Source organism: Sus scrofa, chromosome X (genome assembly GCF_000003025.6).
Source record: "Sus scrofa isolate TJ Tabasco breed Duroc chromosome X, Sscrofa11.1, whole genome shotgun sequence".
In the NCBI taxonomy this organism is placed as follows: Eukaryota; Metazoa; Chordata; class Mammalia; order Artiodactyla; family Suidae; genus Sus; species Sus scrofa.
Genome location: NC_010461.5, coordinates 96,543,536 through 96,560,227, shown reverse-complemented (window position 1 = coordinate 96,560,227; position 16,692 = coordinate 96,543,536). Strand labels below are relative to the sequence as shown.

General features: G+C 39.5%; 1 protein-coding gene across 13 annotated transcripts in view; it reads left to right on the top strand.

The window, feature by feature from the left end:
• The window catches only part of KLHL13 (kelch like family member 13), a 405,144-nt gene extending 390,015 nt beyond the window's left edge, over positions 1 to 15,129 (top strand). For all 13 annotated transcript variants that reach the window (XM_021080434.1, XM_021080433.1, XM_021080423.1 and 10 more), the window contains 3 exons: positions 2,218 to 3,013; positions 11,461 to 11,574; positions 14,490 to 15,129. In XM_021080434.1, the coding sequence (XP_020936093.1) occupies positions 2,218 to 3,013; positions 11,461 to 11,574; positions 14,490 to 14,977 (1,398 nt within the window). In that variant the 3' untranslated portion in view covers positions 14,978 to 15,129. The remainder of the gene's footprint in view (positions 1 to 2,217; positions 3,014 to 11,460; positions 11,575 to 14,489) is intronic.

The following is a 16,692-nucleotide window of genomic DNA, read 5'->3' as shown; positions in this document are numbered from 1 at the left end:
TATAGCTTGGGTCTCTGCTGTGGTGCAGGTTTGATCCTTGTCTGGGAACTTTCTGCTAGCCCTTGACATGGCCAAAAAAAATTACGTGACACACCAACCTGCCATGCCTAAAACTGGATTAAAATATGTTTCTCATTAACCAAAGTACTGAACAGTATTAAACTGTGTATTTCAAAAGGCCCATAATTTGTTAAATTTTTTTTTCCTAGAGCCTTTCTGTTATAAGTAATACATAGCCAATAAGTATAATAACCATTTAAAGTTTTTGATGATTTCTGAAGTTCCTATCATGGCTAAGCAGAAATCAATCTGATTAGTGTCCAAGAGGACGCGGGCTCAATCCCTGGCCTTGCTCAGTGCATTAAGGATCCAGCATTGTGGTGAGCTGCAGTGCAGGCTGGCAGCTACAGCTCTGAATCAACTCCTAGCCTGGGAACCTCCATATGCTGTGGGTACAGCCCTAAAAAGACCAAAAAAACCTTTTTTTTTTTTTTTTTTTTTGATGATTTTTTGTAACACAAATCAGGTGCTTGAAAGAGTTCAAATTTTTTCTTGAGTGATAAGTCTATGAAAATCCCTCAGTCTGTGTGTGTGTGTTTCTGTATGTGCATATACTGACCTTCGAACTTTCAGTGGTATTACATCATAACTGGGCTGTTACAGAAGTCCTGCTTTTAGTCTCATCTCAGCTTTTAAATAAAAACTTAAAAGAAGGATTAGCCAGTTTCCTCTTAATCATCTACCAATCTGTTAACAATAACAGATGCATCAATGAGGTTTACGTGACATTTGTGAACACACCCCTGACAAAATTAAGAAAAAAAATTTGAGTCCTTTGCCTGTGACCTGTCTCTGTGTTTGCGACATTTGTGCGGTAGGCTCATTTTTGTGTTTTATGCTTTACATAACATTTGCCGATATGATTTTCCCGTTTTCACTTTTAACCGAGCAGTTATTAGAGCATTGAAAAGACTTCCTGCTGAAGACAGGCCTCTCCATAGCTTCTCTCCTTTTCATGGCTTCTGTTTTTGGTACATTTTACTCTGTGCCAGGGAAGTTTGGGGGGCTGACTTGGACGCCAGGCAGAGCTAGAGTATGCTGAGAGTAAACAGAGTGGCTACTGAAAACTGTGGTGCAAGCCATCGTCATACGTACTGGCAACTAAACTACAGGAATAATTCGATGTAGAAACCCTCAGTCCAACGCTCAAGAGTCCCTTGCTTGTATTTCTACATAAATAATGTGAAGAATAACTTCACCCTATGAAATTATCTTCACTCTAAGCAATAACTTTTGGAGGAATCAAAATGAATCATGGTGATGAATGATGCCTGTTGACATGAAAGAGAAATTTAGGGATCGGGGAGTAGAGCTTTGCTGTTTGTGGATCTGCTAGCTGAGTTAAGAATCATGACTGAGAAGTGGGTTGAGATGAATCATAATAGAACAACTTTCTATTTTTCCAGAACTTCCATCTGGCCAGATTTTTATTAGTATTTGCCAGGGGCAGGGGCTGGTGAGGGCACATTTTTTTTGAGGAGAGAGAAAAGTAATTATTTTGGCCATAGTCAGGTTATAACATAGGGTTTTTTTTGTTTTTTGTTTTTTGTTTTTGTTTTTGTTTTTAGTGTGCCACACTGGCAGTACACATTTTATTTGAAATCAATCCATGATGAGAAGCACATACGTTTATCCCATTACTTTCATTATTTCATATTACTTTGAATCATCACATTTTACCTATTCTATTTTTATTGATGAATATTTAGGCTAATATATAAAATGACTTATGCTTTTCATTACTCCAAAACAATTTATTACATAATTCATGCATCTTTCATGTTTATAATGTGATTGCTACTGCATGAAAAGTTGAGGCATATGATTGTTTTATCCTGTGATGATGATTATGATTTTTTGCTTTTTTTTTTTTAAGGGTCGCACCCGTGGCATAATAACATAGTTTCTTAGAGTAACTTTCAACCTACTGACTTTGAATGATCATTTTCTTTCAGTCACCTTTCTATTGGATTAGGTCGGGGTAGTTTGCGAATTCTCTTTAGATCATTGATCTATTGAGAAAAGAATCTTGATTTGCATCTATATGGAGAGTAAAAAGCCTTATCTACTCTTCTTCTGAAATAGAAGGTATTTCTGTTACCCAGATGGGAGTACCATGAAAGTAGTCGTTTTAATTTTTTTTAATTGCCTTCATAGGTCACTTTGGACAATTGTGTCGAAGTTGGGCGGATTGCCAACACCTACAATCTGACAGAAGTGGATAAATACGTGAACAGTTTCGTCTTGAAGAATTTTCCTGCATTACTGAGCACCGGAGAGTTCTTGAAACTCCCTTTCGAACGGCTTGCCTTCGTGCTTTCCAGTAATAGCCTTAAGCACTGCACAGAACTTGAGCTCTTTAAGGCTACCTGTCGCTGGCTCCGCCTGGAAGAGCCTCGGATGGACTTTGCTGCAAAATTAATGAAGAACATACGATTTCCACTGATGACACCGCAGGAGCTCATTAATTACGTGCAAACCGTGGATTTCATGAGAACTGACAATACTTGTGTGAATCTCCTTTTGGAAGCCAGCAATTACCAAATGATGCCATACATGCAGCCAGTTATGCAGTCAGACAGGACTGCCATTCGGTCTGACACCACTCACTTGGTTACACTAGGAGGGGTGCTGAGGCAGCAGCTGGTTGTCAGCAAGGAGTTGCGCATGTATGATGAAAAGGCCCATGAGTGGAAGTCCTTAGCCCCCATGGATGCCCCAAGGTACCAGCATGGCATCGCCGTTATTGGAAATTTCCTCTATGTCGTTGGTGGACAGAGTAATTACGACACAAAAGGAAAAACGGCCGTTGATACAGTCTTCAGATTTGATCCTCGATACAATAAGTGGATGCAAGTTGCATCTTTAAATGAAAAGCGCACCTTCTTCCACCTAAGTGCCCTCAAAGGATATCTGTATGCAGTCGGTGGGCGAAATGCAGCTGGTGAACTGCGTAAGTGTGTGTACTTCTGTTCAGCATAGAAACACGTGGCTTTACCCCCAGATCCTTGTCACATCATAAAATAAGCAGTCCTGTAACACCAAGGACCCAAAAATGTAGCTAGGGTTTCGTTTTAGACTATTTTTCTTAGACAGTGTCAATCTGTATGCCTTGTCTGGCCATGTATTGTTGGCCACAGTACAAATTATATCTTATATCAAATGTTCCATAGTAATTTATTTGTGCAGTGTATGTGGTTTTCATTTTGAAGCTTCAATTAAAAGTATATTCTGCTAATTGAAATTCCAATAGAATCTTGGACAGGACTTTGGCAAGTTTCCTCATTTTCCATTTTAAAATCCTATATAATATTTTACTAAATAGGTTGAAATCCTTCCTTACAGAGCACTGACGTTTATGGTTGCTTCTTTTACATAATCCGTTACCTACCAGAGGCCACTGAGTAAGATGATTTTCTTTATCTACTAGAGGTTCAAAATTCAAAATTATCCAGAGTTTATTTACTGTGAGTGTATTATGATCTGTAACTATTAGTCTTAAAAATCATTCTTCAAAACAAAACAAAACAAAAGGAATTCTTCTGTGGTGCAGTGGGTTAAGGATCCGGTGTTGTCACTGCAGCAACTTGGGGTCACTGCTGTCTCTGGCCTAGGAATTTCCATGTGCCTTGGGCGTGGCCAAAAAAAAATCATTCTCTCTTGGTGAAATACTAGTCTTCTTCACTGAAAATGGATCTAGTGAGCTTTCTTATTTGGTGGTCCCTTCTTGGTCTTTCTAATCTAAGATCAGTCACAAGTACAGTTAACATAGAGTAATACTTTGGCTACATAAATTAACGCTAATTTTGTTCTCTTAGTTAAAATTGGAATAAGGTAACTGTCCAAAAAGAAGTCAGGAAAACCACACTTTATATCATGCCTTACACAGCTGTCATTACCGTTGTTGTTTGGCCTTTTTTCATCCTTTATTCTCTGAAATAGAGACCTTGTAGTTGACCATTGTTCCAGGCTCCATAACGCTAAGTTTAAAATATTGGCATTGGCTCTGGATAAATTCAGAGTAATTATCAGAATCTTTTCCTCTAGTATTCTAAAAAATAAAAGGTAGTTTAATGGATGGGGAGAATAAGCTATTTATTGGAAACCAAAGAACTGCTCTTAGCTTTTACACTTCACAGCTTATCAAGCCCTTTCTTGTTAGTGACATGGTCTTAATGTTACCGATGTTTCCTATCCTTTTTTTTTCTTTTTTGTCTTTTTGTCATTTCTTGGGCTGCACCCGTGGCATATGGAGGTTCCCAGGCTAGGGGTCGAATCGGAGCTGTAGCCGCTGGCCTACACCAGAGCCACAGCAACGCTGGATCCGAGCTGCGTCTGTGACCTACACCACAGCTCATGGCAACGTCGGATCCTTAACTAACTGAGCAAGGCCAGGGATCGAACCCCCAACCTCATGGTTCCTAGTCGGATTCGTTAACCACTGTGCCACGACGGGAACTCCCATTTTTTTTTTTTTTTCCCTTTGTTGTCACAGTGATATTTTTTTCTAAGGCCAGAGTTTCCAGATGGCTGGCTTAGGCGTTGGGATAATGAACCACACAGGTTTTCCAATATATTTTAATAAATCAGACTATTAAAAGCATTTTGATGCATTGAGACAATTAATGTAGAACTGTCATTTCCTCGGTCAACCCACACACATTATTTTTGTGTTATTATGCTATTTTAAATTTATGGTATCTGGGGACTTTCCTGGTGGCTCAGTGGGCTAAGGACCCAGTGCTGTCACTGCTGTGGTGCAGGTGTGATTCCTGGCCTGGGAACTCCCTCATGCTGCAAGCGCCACTTCCTGCCCCTCCCCCCACCCCAAAATGTATGGTGTCTGGAAATAACCAGAGATGCAAGTGGTGACTTGGCCCTTTCTTAGAAAAGTCACTTATGTAAGATCATCTTTACAAGTTTACAAATTATAGGTCATCAATCCTGGCAGTAAATAGTCATTTTGAAACTTCTCGAAGGAAATAGCTCCATTTTTCAGTCAGTGCTTGCTTGCTGATGGTATCAACCCTGTTAATATGCAGCTCTCAAGTTTTCAATGTATTGTTTCTAATATTAAATAGAGGCCTAATTCTTCTGAGAATTTATGATCTTCAGGCTGAGGAGAATCATTACATAAGACTAAGGCGCTTGAGGCTTCCTTCTGACTTAATCCTTACTCTGAGTTCTCCCCACGTTATACTCAATTGGGATCAAGAAGCAGATGATCCCGTTAGGCAGGCGGCTGGCTTCCTTGCTCATGCCCTTCAGAAGTCACCGCCTTCATCCCTCGGTAAAAACAGTCTTGTGTGTTTCCATTTGAAAGTGACAGGATGCAAGAGATTCATGCTTTTCATGAGCTGTTCCTAAATTCATAATAACTTATTTTATATGTAGATTTTAAAGGCACAGTCACCCAGAGCTTAAACCTAAGGATAATGATTTAAGTAGTCTAAAAAACGTACTCCCTCTCTAGATGGTAAATATAGGTCCATTTTTTATCTTCACTCATAAACTGCATTTTCACAAATGCATGGATGATTATAATAGAAGACATGAACCCTCAGTACCAAAAAAACAACTCTAATTCCATTTAGAGGCCAACTATTTGATACTTCTTTCCTTTTAAAATTATCTCTAATAACCTGTAAGCAACTCAACTTTTGTAGAAAAGGATTGTGCCCCCTTAAAGTCAGCATACCCAGCAAACCATTCTGTACTACATATTTTAAGGTAATATATATTGGAAGTTTTTTTAGAAAATCATGTGATTAACTCAATAAATGCAAACTCAAATTGAAATTCTTGGTTCCAGGAGAACCTTCAGGCCAAAAAGAGTCATTACATAAAACCAGGTAGCAAGAAGCTTCATCTTGTTTTGTTTTGTTTTTTGACCCACCAATTGGGAGTATGAAGTAGATGGTCCCCTCTTGTCACATTCCATATTGTTGAGGTAACCAAACCTGATGTAACCTGCCCTGATTACCTCCCAAAAGAACAGTATCAGTGCATTCTCCTGAATTCTGTTTATCATGTTTCTCCTCATATAAATAAGAAAAGTGTATGTGTCAATTGCCCTTTATAGTTTTCTTCGACTCATTGTTTTTGCGGAATAGTTGATTTTGGTTCTAAAGAAGCCCTTGCTTATATTTCTTTCTTTTTTTTTTTTTTTTTTTGTCTTTTGTCTTTTTAGGGCCATACCCAGGGTCCCAGGCTAGGGGTCTAATCAGATCTGCAGCTTCCGGCCTACACCACAGCCACAGCAACGCCAGATCCAAGTTGCATCTGCAACCTACACCACAGCTCACGGCAACGCCAGATCCTTAAACCACTGAGCGGAACCCACAACCTCATGGTTCCTAGTTGGATTTGTTTCCACTGCACCAAGACAGGAACTCCACTTGCTTATATTTCTGAATGTTCCAACCAGAGGCTGGGTTTTTGGTTTTTTTAACATTTCTCTTGCTCCATAAGCAATTTTTATTGAAAACCCCCTCCCTCCACCCGACATTAACATCTGTTGTAATAACTCAACATTCCCATCTTAACTGATTATGCTGACATATTCATATGCCTGTGTAAATAGAGAAAGAGGGTAGAAGTGGATGTCAGGAAAAAGGGATTGATGGGAAAATCATTTAACAGTTTAACAGGTTCATTAGTACCAGTGCATCATTTATTCTTCATACACACAGTAACCATTGCCTGTATATAATGATGAAAAGAAAACAGTGGCAGCATTTGCAAGACATTTAAGATCACTTTAGTGCATTTGGCCTTTTAAAATCTCTCCACGGAGTGTATGAATACAAGCCCATAGTACATCAAAACGATATTACTAGGAGTTCCTATCATGGCTCAGTGGAAACGAATCTGAGTAGCATCCATGAGGATGCAGGTTTGATCCCTGGCCTCACTCAGTGGGTTAAGGATCCAGCACTGCCATGAGCTGTGGTGTAAGTTGCAGCCGTACCTCGGATCTGGCGTTGCTCTGGCTGTGGTGTAGGGCAGTGGTTACAGCTCCCATCTGACCCCTAGTCTGGGAACCTCCATATGCTGTGGGTATGGCCCTAAAAAGAAAAGAAAAAAGAAAAAAAACCCATGATATTACTGGTATGTGCTTGTGAAGCTGGCTTATTGCTGAAATGTAATTCCTTAGAAATGCTACTTTCCTTTGACACCGGGTACAATGGAAGACTCAGCAAAGCTCAGAGTAGCTGTCACTTAAGTGAAAAAGGAGTCAGTTATTTGTGGCATCTTTCAAAATTATGTTACATAAGAAATCGATCTTCCATTGAATTTTTCTGTATTGAGGAGAAACATGACAGCTCAGATATCTTTCAATTCAGTTAAATAGTAATAACTCAAGCTTTCAAATAATGTAATAACTTAGAGAAACGTGTTAGATTTTTCCACATAAATGTACAGTAAAATTACTAAAATTTATCGAATGCCTCCATATCGCTTAATGGATTTGCAGTTTCTTCATTAAGTGACGTGTTACCACCTGGCACTCGAGGATTCTAGAAACCAAACCTCCTCTGTGGGAGCCGTCACTGTCCAAATGGTTTTCTGCAGGACCAATTTCTTTCAGAATCTCAGAGAACAAGTAGGTTCCACATCATCCCTTGGAAGCAGTTCTGAACTCCAGTGGAATCACCTGAGAAAAATAATCCCTGATGAGATACGCTAAACAACCAGCCTGAGTATAATGCTTAAATTAGACAGAGAGCTTCTAAATACCAGCCCACCAAACTACTGAAGATGATTCCATAGAATAAGGGTCCGAAACCTTCTATACAGTGCCAGGAGATACATCTTTTTGGATTTGGAGGCTGTAGGATCGCTGTCACAACTAATCAGCTCTGGTCATGTATTGCAAAAGCCACTACAGACAGTTTGTTTATAAATACATGAGTGAAGTTATGTTCCAGTAAAGCTTCGTGTAGGAGCACTTCGTAATTCAAATTCCATATAGCCTTCATAGGTCACGAAATATTCTTCCTTTGATTTTTTCCCCCAACTCTTTAATAATATAAAAGCCATTTATATTTTTATCCTGTGGGTCGTTCAAAAGCAGACAGCATACTGGATTTGGCTGATGGGCTTTCGTTTCCCTGACCTCCCCTATTCAATTCTTTTAATTACTTAATGATTTATTACCTTTGTAGGTGTACAACCATCATCACAACCAAATTTTACAGCATTTCCATCCCAAACCCTCAGGGCATCCCCCCACTCCCCAACCTGTCTTCTTTGGAAACCATAAGTTTTTCAAAGGCTGTGAGTCAGTATCTGTTCTGCAAAGGAGTTCATTGTGTCCTTTTTTAAGATTGACCTCCCCATTCTAGATTTTTCCCAGTTACCTCATTACCATTCCCCCCAAAATGCAATTAGCTCACTGATAGAAGAACAGCATTATCAGAGTTCCCATCGTGGCTCAGTGGTTAACGAATCCGGCTAGGAACCATGAGGTTGCAGGTTTGATCCCTGGCCTCCCTCAGTGGGTTAAGGATCCAGCATTGCCGTGAGCTGGGGTGTAGGTCGCAGACGCGGCTCGGATCCTGCGTTGCTGTGGCTGTGGTGTAGGCCGGCAGCTGTAGCTCCAATTCGACCCCTAGCCTGGGAACCTCCATGTGCCACAGGTGTGGCTCTAGAAAAGAAAAAAGACAAAAAAAAAAAAAAAAAAAAAAAAGAACAGCATTATCTTGCTACATGGGGAAATTTTAACACTCATCAAGGGTGAATAGCTATTTAACTTCTAGCTCCACTATACAAAGAAGAAGAGGAAACTAATGGAAACTGCATCCGAACAGATTTCGATGTAGGGCAAGACTGTAACAGTCTAAAAATTTCAAAGTTCAAGGCAAAATTCGTCATGAAGAAAAGCATAGAACTATAGTAAAACCTATCTCTGCTATCAAATAGTTGGCCAAGATAATCTCCAGAAGTCTTTAAAACTCTTTTTTTAGTGATAAGAGGTGTGACTAGACTACATTCTTCCATCAGATAATTACTTTGCTGATGCCCGGTCAGTATAGTAGATCCTCTCAGTATAAAGAGGGAGATGATATACATTCAGTAGGATTTTATTTGTCAATTAGGTGAAAGTCATGCTAAAGGCAAATGGAAATGAACACTAAAGAAGAGATCCAGGGACTGGAAATAGTTGAAAACAGTATTGAAACAAATAGTTTTACCTTGTCATTAATTGTGAAAATAGCCCTTATTTGGGGGAAAGATTTTGCAGGATCTTGCTCCCTGGTGGAAAGGTTTAGAAGAAACAGAGTGGGTGAGGGTCCAAGCCTGAGGCAGTGAACACAACTAACAAGAGAGGGAGTTCCCTTGTCACTTGGCAGGTTAAGGATCCAGTGTTGTCACTGCGGTAGCTCGGACTGCTGCTGTGGCACAGGTTCAGTCCTTGATCTGGGAACATCCACATGCCATGGATACAGCAAAACAAACAAACAAAAACACTAACAAGAAAGAAAAAAGAAAATAGTAAAAGCCTTTGACATAAGATCAAAAATTCAACACTAAAGTAAGTAGAAAAGGAAATCAGTAAAGGGCTATGAGAAATGGTATAATATAGGTGTCGTTAGAGGAGAAATAAGTAGTTCATGTAGTGAATTTGATGAAATAAAATTATTAAAAAGAGTTAAGAAATTAATCTCTTTAGTATTGCCTGTTCTCACATTATTACTATTTTTTAAATAAGAAATCATGTTCCAAGGATGAGTCATCAATTCGGATTGCATTTGGTTGCAAGTAGCTAAATTTTATTCTAGTGTCTTTTGGTCAAAGAGCCGCACTCTGTAGATTCGTGCCTCCATTTCATTGCCTACATCGATGTCACATGGTCGATTCCAGCTTAAAGCTTCAAGTGGCTCAGTGGAAATGAATCCAACTAGGAACCATGAGGTTGTGGGTTCGATCCCTGGCCTTGCTCATTGGGTTAAGGATCTGGCGTTGCCATGAGCTGTGGTGTAGGTCACAGACGTGGCTTGGATCCCGCGTTGCTGTGGCTCTGGCATAGGCCGTTGGCTACAGGTCCGATTAGACCCCTAGCCTGGGAACCTCCATATGCCGCAGGAGTGGCCCAAGAAATGGCAAAAAGACAGCAAATAAATAAATAAATGAAAAAGAAAAAGGCAATGTTAGTGGAGACAAGAAACTGGGTTAGCAAGTAGCAGTGTCTGCAATAAAGAGCATGCACTTTTCAGGTCAATCTAGATGTTGTGCTTTTGACCAGAGTCCTTCTAACGTCCCTACATCTTTTCTGCCTTTTAAAACAGATCACATTTTCTATCTGTCTGAACGATCATTGTCCTATTCTTGAGGTTATAACAGATTGCTATTCAAATAAATTGAGGTTGCTTCTCGAATATTTTATATTAAAGATGATATATTTTATTACTGAGAGGAAGTACCCCTAGTAAAAACCTTAACTTCAGATAATGCTGCCAGGCATCTGCAGATAAGAGCAGTACTGGCTGCAACAGTACTGGGCATATATACACTATTGGCTTTCATGTATAAATACAGAAAAATTTTTGTCAATGTTCATTTAGTAGTCTGAATATGAAATAAAGCAATAGACATCAAAACATACACCAGGTAGTATGCATACTTTCATTCTCAACTTTAAATTTTGCTTCATATCTATCAACCTTTGTTTCCTATATGATGTATCACACAGAGTCGAAGTATTTCTTATGTGGTGTATCATATAGAATCAAAGTGTTCCTCTTCCTTGTGGTTTTTTTCATCCTTTCTTCCCACATATCTAGAGCAAAGAAATGAGGGAAATATCAAATTATAAAGATGGAGTTCCCATCGTGGCGCAGTGGTTAACCAATCTGACTAGGAGCCATGAGGTTGCAGGTTCGATCCCTGCCCTTGCTCAGTGGGTTAACGATCCGGTGTTGCCGTGAGCTGTGGTGTAGGTCGCAGACGCGGCTCGGATCTGGTGTGGCTGTGGCTCTGGTGTAGGCCGGTGGCTACAGCTCCAATTAGACCCGTAGTCTAGGAACCTCCATATGCCGCGGGAGCGGCCCAAGAAATGGCGAAAAGACAAAAAAAAAAAATAAAATTATAAAGATGTAACAAGATACTAGAAGAAAAGAAATCCTAGTGATTTCTGCAGTGACAGAAAAGTGTTAGATTATTACATTATCTAGTCTCATGTACATAATCAGTGTATTAATGGTTCACATTTATTAATGTAATCTCAATAATTAATATGTGACCCCCCCAAGAAATATCTCATGCCTATAATGGAAGTGTTTCTGTTATTTGGATATTACTATTGTGCCACCTAAAAGGAAAAATAATTAATTGTGAAAATTGAAATTATAAATCATTTTTAAAATTCATTCTTTCCTTTTATTTTTTAAACAACAGCTACTGTAGAATGTTACAATCCAAGAACAAATGAATGGACCTATGTTGCCAAAATGAGTGAGCCCCACTATGGCCATGCTGGAACTGTGTATGGAGGCGTAATGTATATTTCAGGTAAATAACTGCTAATGCACTTAACATAATACATAGACTTTTAACTATGTTGCCGTCTTTCTGTATAGTGTTAATAATCCAGGAAATGGATAATCAAAATATAATTTGTCTTGATTTTAGAATATATTTTGGTGTACATTTGCATATGAATGCCTTTGGTATTTCATAAGTTTATAAGACTAGCAGCAAACCAGTCCTACTGTAAATATGTTATTCATTTATTATTTTTTTTTCTTTTTAGGGCCATACCTGCGGCATGCGGAGGTTCCCAGGTTAGGGGTTGAATTGGAGCTATACCTGCTGGCCTACTCCACAGCCACAGCAACGCAGGATCCGAGCTGTGTTTGCGACCTACACCACAGCTCATGGCAATGCCAGATCCTTAACCCACTGAGCAAGGCCAGGGATCAAACCTATGTCCTCATGGATCCTAGTCAGATTCGTTTCTGCTGAGCCACAATGGGAACTCCTGTAAAGTAAATACGTCACTTAGAATTAATTGGAAAGCTTTCAGCTTCTCTAATTTGCCTTTCAGTCCCCATACTCTCTACTCTGATAAGCTCTAAGAACCACCATTCATATTCTCCATAAGAGCACTTAATTTATTTTTATTTAGAATTTAGTTAAAGTCTGTCAGGAAATATATCATTACGTAACATATAAGCTCTAATGTGCATAAAACTTGCTTCCAATATACATATGATGCATAATAATGTTCATTCTTTCCTTTAGTGCAACTGAAAGGATGTTTCTCTTTTCTCCAGCATGATATTAGGGTTCTGCTCTGATGTCGTTGCTTAAATAATTCTGTGCTGATGACTTGTATTTTGACCACATGCACATATATTTTTCTAATAAAAAATTCTGAAGCAGCTACAGTTGACTCAGTGTCCCAGTAGCAACTTTCATTCTCAAACTGTATTCAAATCATCCTTCTTGAGAATTTGGAAAGGAGTCTTATTTTAATGTACTGTTCACTGGCGGTGTTGAAATTTGATTCTTTTAGTCAGGTTCTTTCCATTTGGTCCTGACACAGTCTACTTCTGACAGTTTCCCCCCCTTTTGAAGGCTGGCCAGTGCCAGGCCAGCAGTTACATTATTAGAGAACAAAGGCCTTAAGGTGATGTTTGTGATCTGAGCCTCTGAACGCTGCCTTATGAAACCTATAATCAAAAAGGATCAGGGAAAGGCCTGTAGTGTCTTATTGGCAGGTTTCTGGTGTTAAATTTATGAGCAGCTATGGAACGTCTTATACTGAAAGAGCCATCTAGGAAGTCATATGCTCCACTAATCAATGATTTATACCATCTACCTATTTTATGTGTGTAGCTGCCATGCCATGATGAGAGCCCCAAGTCCTCTGAGGGAAAAAATGATATTTGAATTGTTCTAGTGATGCTTTGGCATAACTAGCATATGTTGCACAAATGACCTTCTCAGTCAAGTGGAGTAGGGACCACAGCTGATTTTCAAACCAAAGCGCACTGTTTTGCTTGCTGGAATATCAGTGACGTCCAGAAAAAAATATAAAAAAGCAGAATAAAAACCCAGTGATTGCCGTCTGGCCACCACACAGTAGGGGTTTGGATGAGATGGCTGAAAATTAGTTTCTTTTTCTCCCTGATCTGCAGAACGTATAGTCGGATACTGTCATTGTAGAGACCGATTTAGATGTGATCTAAGGATAGATGATAATATGACCTCAAGAGGTCAACAACAAATTGCTGTACATAAAAAATTCCATATGTATTCAGCATTCTAATTGTTTAGCTTTTTATTTATTTGTTTGTTTATTTTTGGCTTTTTAGGGCCGCACCTGTAGCACATAGAAGTTCCCAGGCTAAGGGTCTAATCGGAGCTGTAGGCCCTGACCTAGACCTACACCACAGGTCACGGCAATGCCGGATCCTTCACCTACTGAGCAAAGCCAGGGATTGAACCTGCATCCTCATGGATGCTAGTCAGATTCATTTCCACTGAGCCATGGCAGGAACTCCTATTTAGCTTTTTTGGGGTCCATACTGATAGGGGAGAACCTTACCCACCTTCACCACAGCCACCCAACCTCTATGCAAAGAAACAGTTCTGAATATGCTCATAAGCTTGGGCTCTTGCACAATTTCAAGTTTTCCAAAGCATCGTGCTTTATAAGTCAGTTCATAGTCATAGTCCTAAATGAGATAACCAGAGCAGACATTCTTATCTGCCAAGTGAGGAAACGGGCATGTAGGATTTAAAGTGCCCTAGCCCTGTGCCCAGCACCCAGAGGGTACCCGGTAAAGAGCAGCAGGAGTGAATGAGGCTTTGTGGTTGGGATTTACTGTAAACCCAGGTCTAAAAGTACCCCAAATATTTTTTAATTGTGCAAAGCCTCTTAAATTCCATGGGTCTCTGAGAAAGCCATTGCAATAATAAAAGCTACAATTTTAGTTCTTTAAGAAGGTGAAAATGTTAATTTTCTTTCTTTCTATTTTTTTTTTTTTTTTGTCTTTTTGTCTTTTAGGGCCACACCCACAGCATATGGAGGTTCCCAGGCTAGGGGTCTAATCGGAGCTGTAGCCGCCGGCCTACACCACAGCCACAGCCACGCGGGATCCGAGCAGAGTCTGCGACCTACACCACAGCTCATGGCAACGCCGGATCCTTAACTCCCGGAGCAAGGCCAGGGGTCAAACCCGCAACCTCATGGATACTAGTCGGGTTCCATAACTGCTGAGCCATGACGGGAACGCCTATTTTCTTTCTTTTTAATCCCAAGAAAGTATAGCTGGCAAACATGAACACCATTGATGAGCTATAAAATGTCATAATAACATGGATAGAAGTTCATTGTCTATGCCAGAGATCCTTCTATTTACTTGCGCATTTTGATGATAATCTTTGATCACCTCGTGCCTGTAATTTTCATTCCTTAGGAGGAATTACTCACGACACTTTCCAAAAAGAGCTCATGTGCTTTGATCCTGATACTGACAAATGGATCCAGAAGGCGCCGATGACCACCGTCAGAGGTCTGCATTGCATGTGTACAGTGGGAGAAAGGCTCTATGTCATCGGCGGCAATCACTTCAGAGGAACAAGTGATTATGACGACGTCCTAAGCTGTGAATACTACTCACCTATCCTTGACCAGTGGACCCCGATTGCTGCCATGTTAAGAGGGCAGAGTGATGTTGGGGTTGCTGTCTTTGAAAATAAAATCTACGTGGTCGGTGGGTATTCGTGGAATAATCGCTGTATGGTAGAGATAGTGCAGAAATATGATCCAGATAAAGATGAATGGCATAAGGTTTTTGATCTCCCAGAGTCCCTGGGTGGCATCCGAGCTTGCACACTCACCGTGTTCCCACCTGAAGAAACCACGCCATCACCTTCTAGAGAGTCCCCTCTTTCTGCACCTTAAGCTCATCCCTACACCTAAGATGCTGTAGTTCTATCTTTGCAATGTGTCATGAATTCTCTTCTTTTGCCCTCTCCCCACGTAGTGTATGTTAGGATTAGCCTCCAGTAATTGATACCAATATCGGAAAAAAAAAAAAAAAAAAAAAAAAAAAAGACGACATTGATGTTATTTGTGCTGTTTGTTTGGCTTAGAGTGTTTCTAAAGTGATAACAAAACCATTCTGGAAAACGTATCCCATAGAAGCTGATGTTTAACATACGAGAAAAAACACACACACAAAAAAAACCAAGGTATTGTCTATGTTTCTTCAGTACTTTTTTGATGCTGTGTACTGAGTGTAAGGTATTTGTCATCTTACATTAGAAAGCGCAGTAAACCAAGTTGAACGTGGATTATCGTAAATGTCCAACTGTGCTAACTAGGCTTCAAAGTAAAAAGTTTTCCTTTCATCTTTGACTGTGAGATGTGAAAGGGAGGCAGCCTGTTCCAACAGGAAACAATAGACAAAAGGTTGCCAACTCGCATGAGCTACCTCCCTCTTTTCATAAAGTATTTTTGACATATCTGTCAGCCCACCTGTCTGTGGGGGTGCATCGAGAATATATAAAGTTTCTTTGACACACAGGAGAAATAATCACCAATATGAATTCACCAATACGAATTTAAAAAAAAAACAAAAACAAAAACAGCATAACCCCTCTACTTATAAACAAGGCTTGGGGGTTTTTTAAGTGTGTGTAAATATATACAGACACACGTATCAAATACAAAATTTTAAAAATTGAGGAGCGCGTCAAATGCGGAAAAAAAAAAAAAAACCTCTTAAATTTCTTTCAAAAAGTAGCTTCTGTTAAAAGGGGAATTCAGTATGCACATACCACATGCAGATATGGAGACTCATACTGAATTCGGTGGATAAGGGCTAGGAATTTTGAGCAACTAAATTTGTCATTTGACCAAATTTTTCCTCCCCAAACTGTAATCTACACATTCTCCTTTGCTGTTGAGATAACTTACATATTATATGTATTCTGTATACTCAGTCCCTAAGATTATTTAGCACAAAGTATAGCAGCTACACCTGGTGAGCTGCTTTTGCTCAGTGAATTCAACTTCCATGTTTTATCTTTTTTTGTTCAATAAAAAACATTTAATGTCGTTCTGGTGTGAGGTGTCCTATTATTGTCTGATTTGACTTACTTTCATTAAATATCTTTTTTTTTTTTTTTTTTTTTTTTTTAATGTGGCAAGATCAGGATTCAAGAGCACCGAACAGCTTGAATGAATGAATGACTTTTCATTCAAGGAGGAACGAATTTGGCCAGGTCTAACTTCATTGCTGAAAACGAGGTGTTGGTTGTCTTTGAGGCGTTAGTTGTTGGAAGATGTTAACTGGTCCCTCTCCATCCCCAGAGTAATATGTCTAAACCACAGGAGCAGTGACATTTCTGAGGTCAGTTTTCCTGGTCTTCCAGAAGATCCATCTTACCTAATGAAAAGGGTTTGTGTAAAATGACCTAAGAGATTTGTTCTTGACTGAGAATTATAAAGGAAAAATGTCTTTGTAGGAGATTTTTTGGTAATTATGTTAGGGTCATATGTATGACCTTTCCTAATTTATCTGCCAATGACCACATTAAACCTGAACCCCAAATCTCGAGCTATTCCAAAACAATTGGAGTATCGCCAAATTTCTCAACGAGTGGATAATCGGC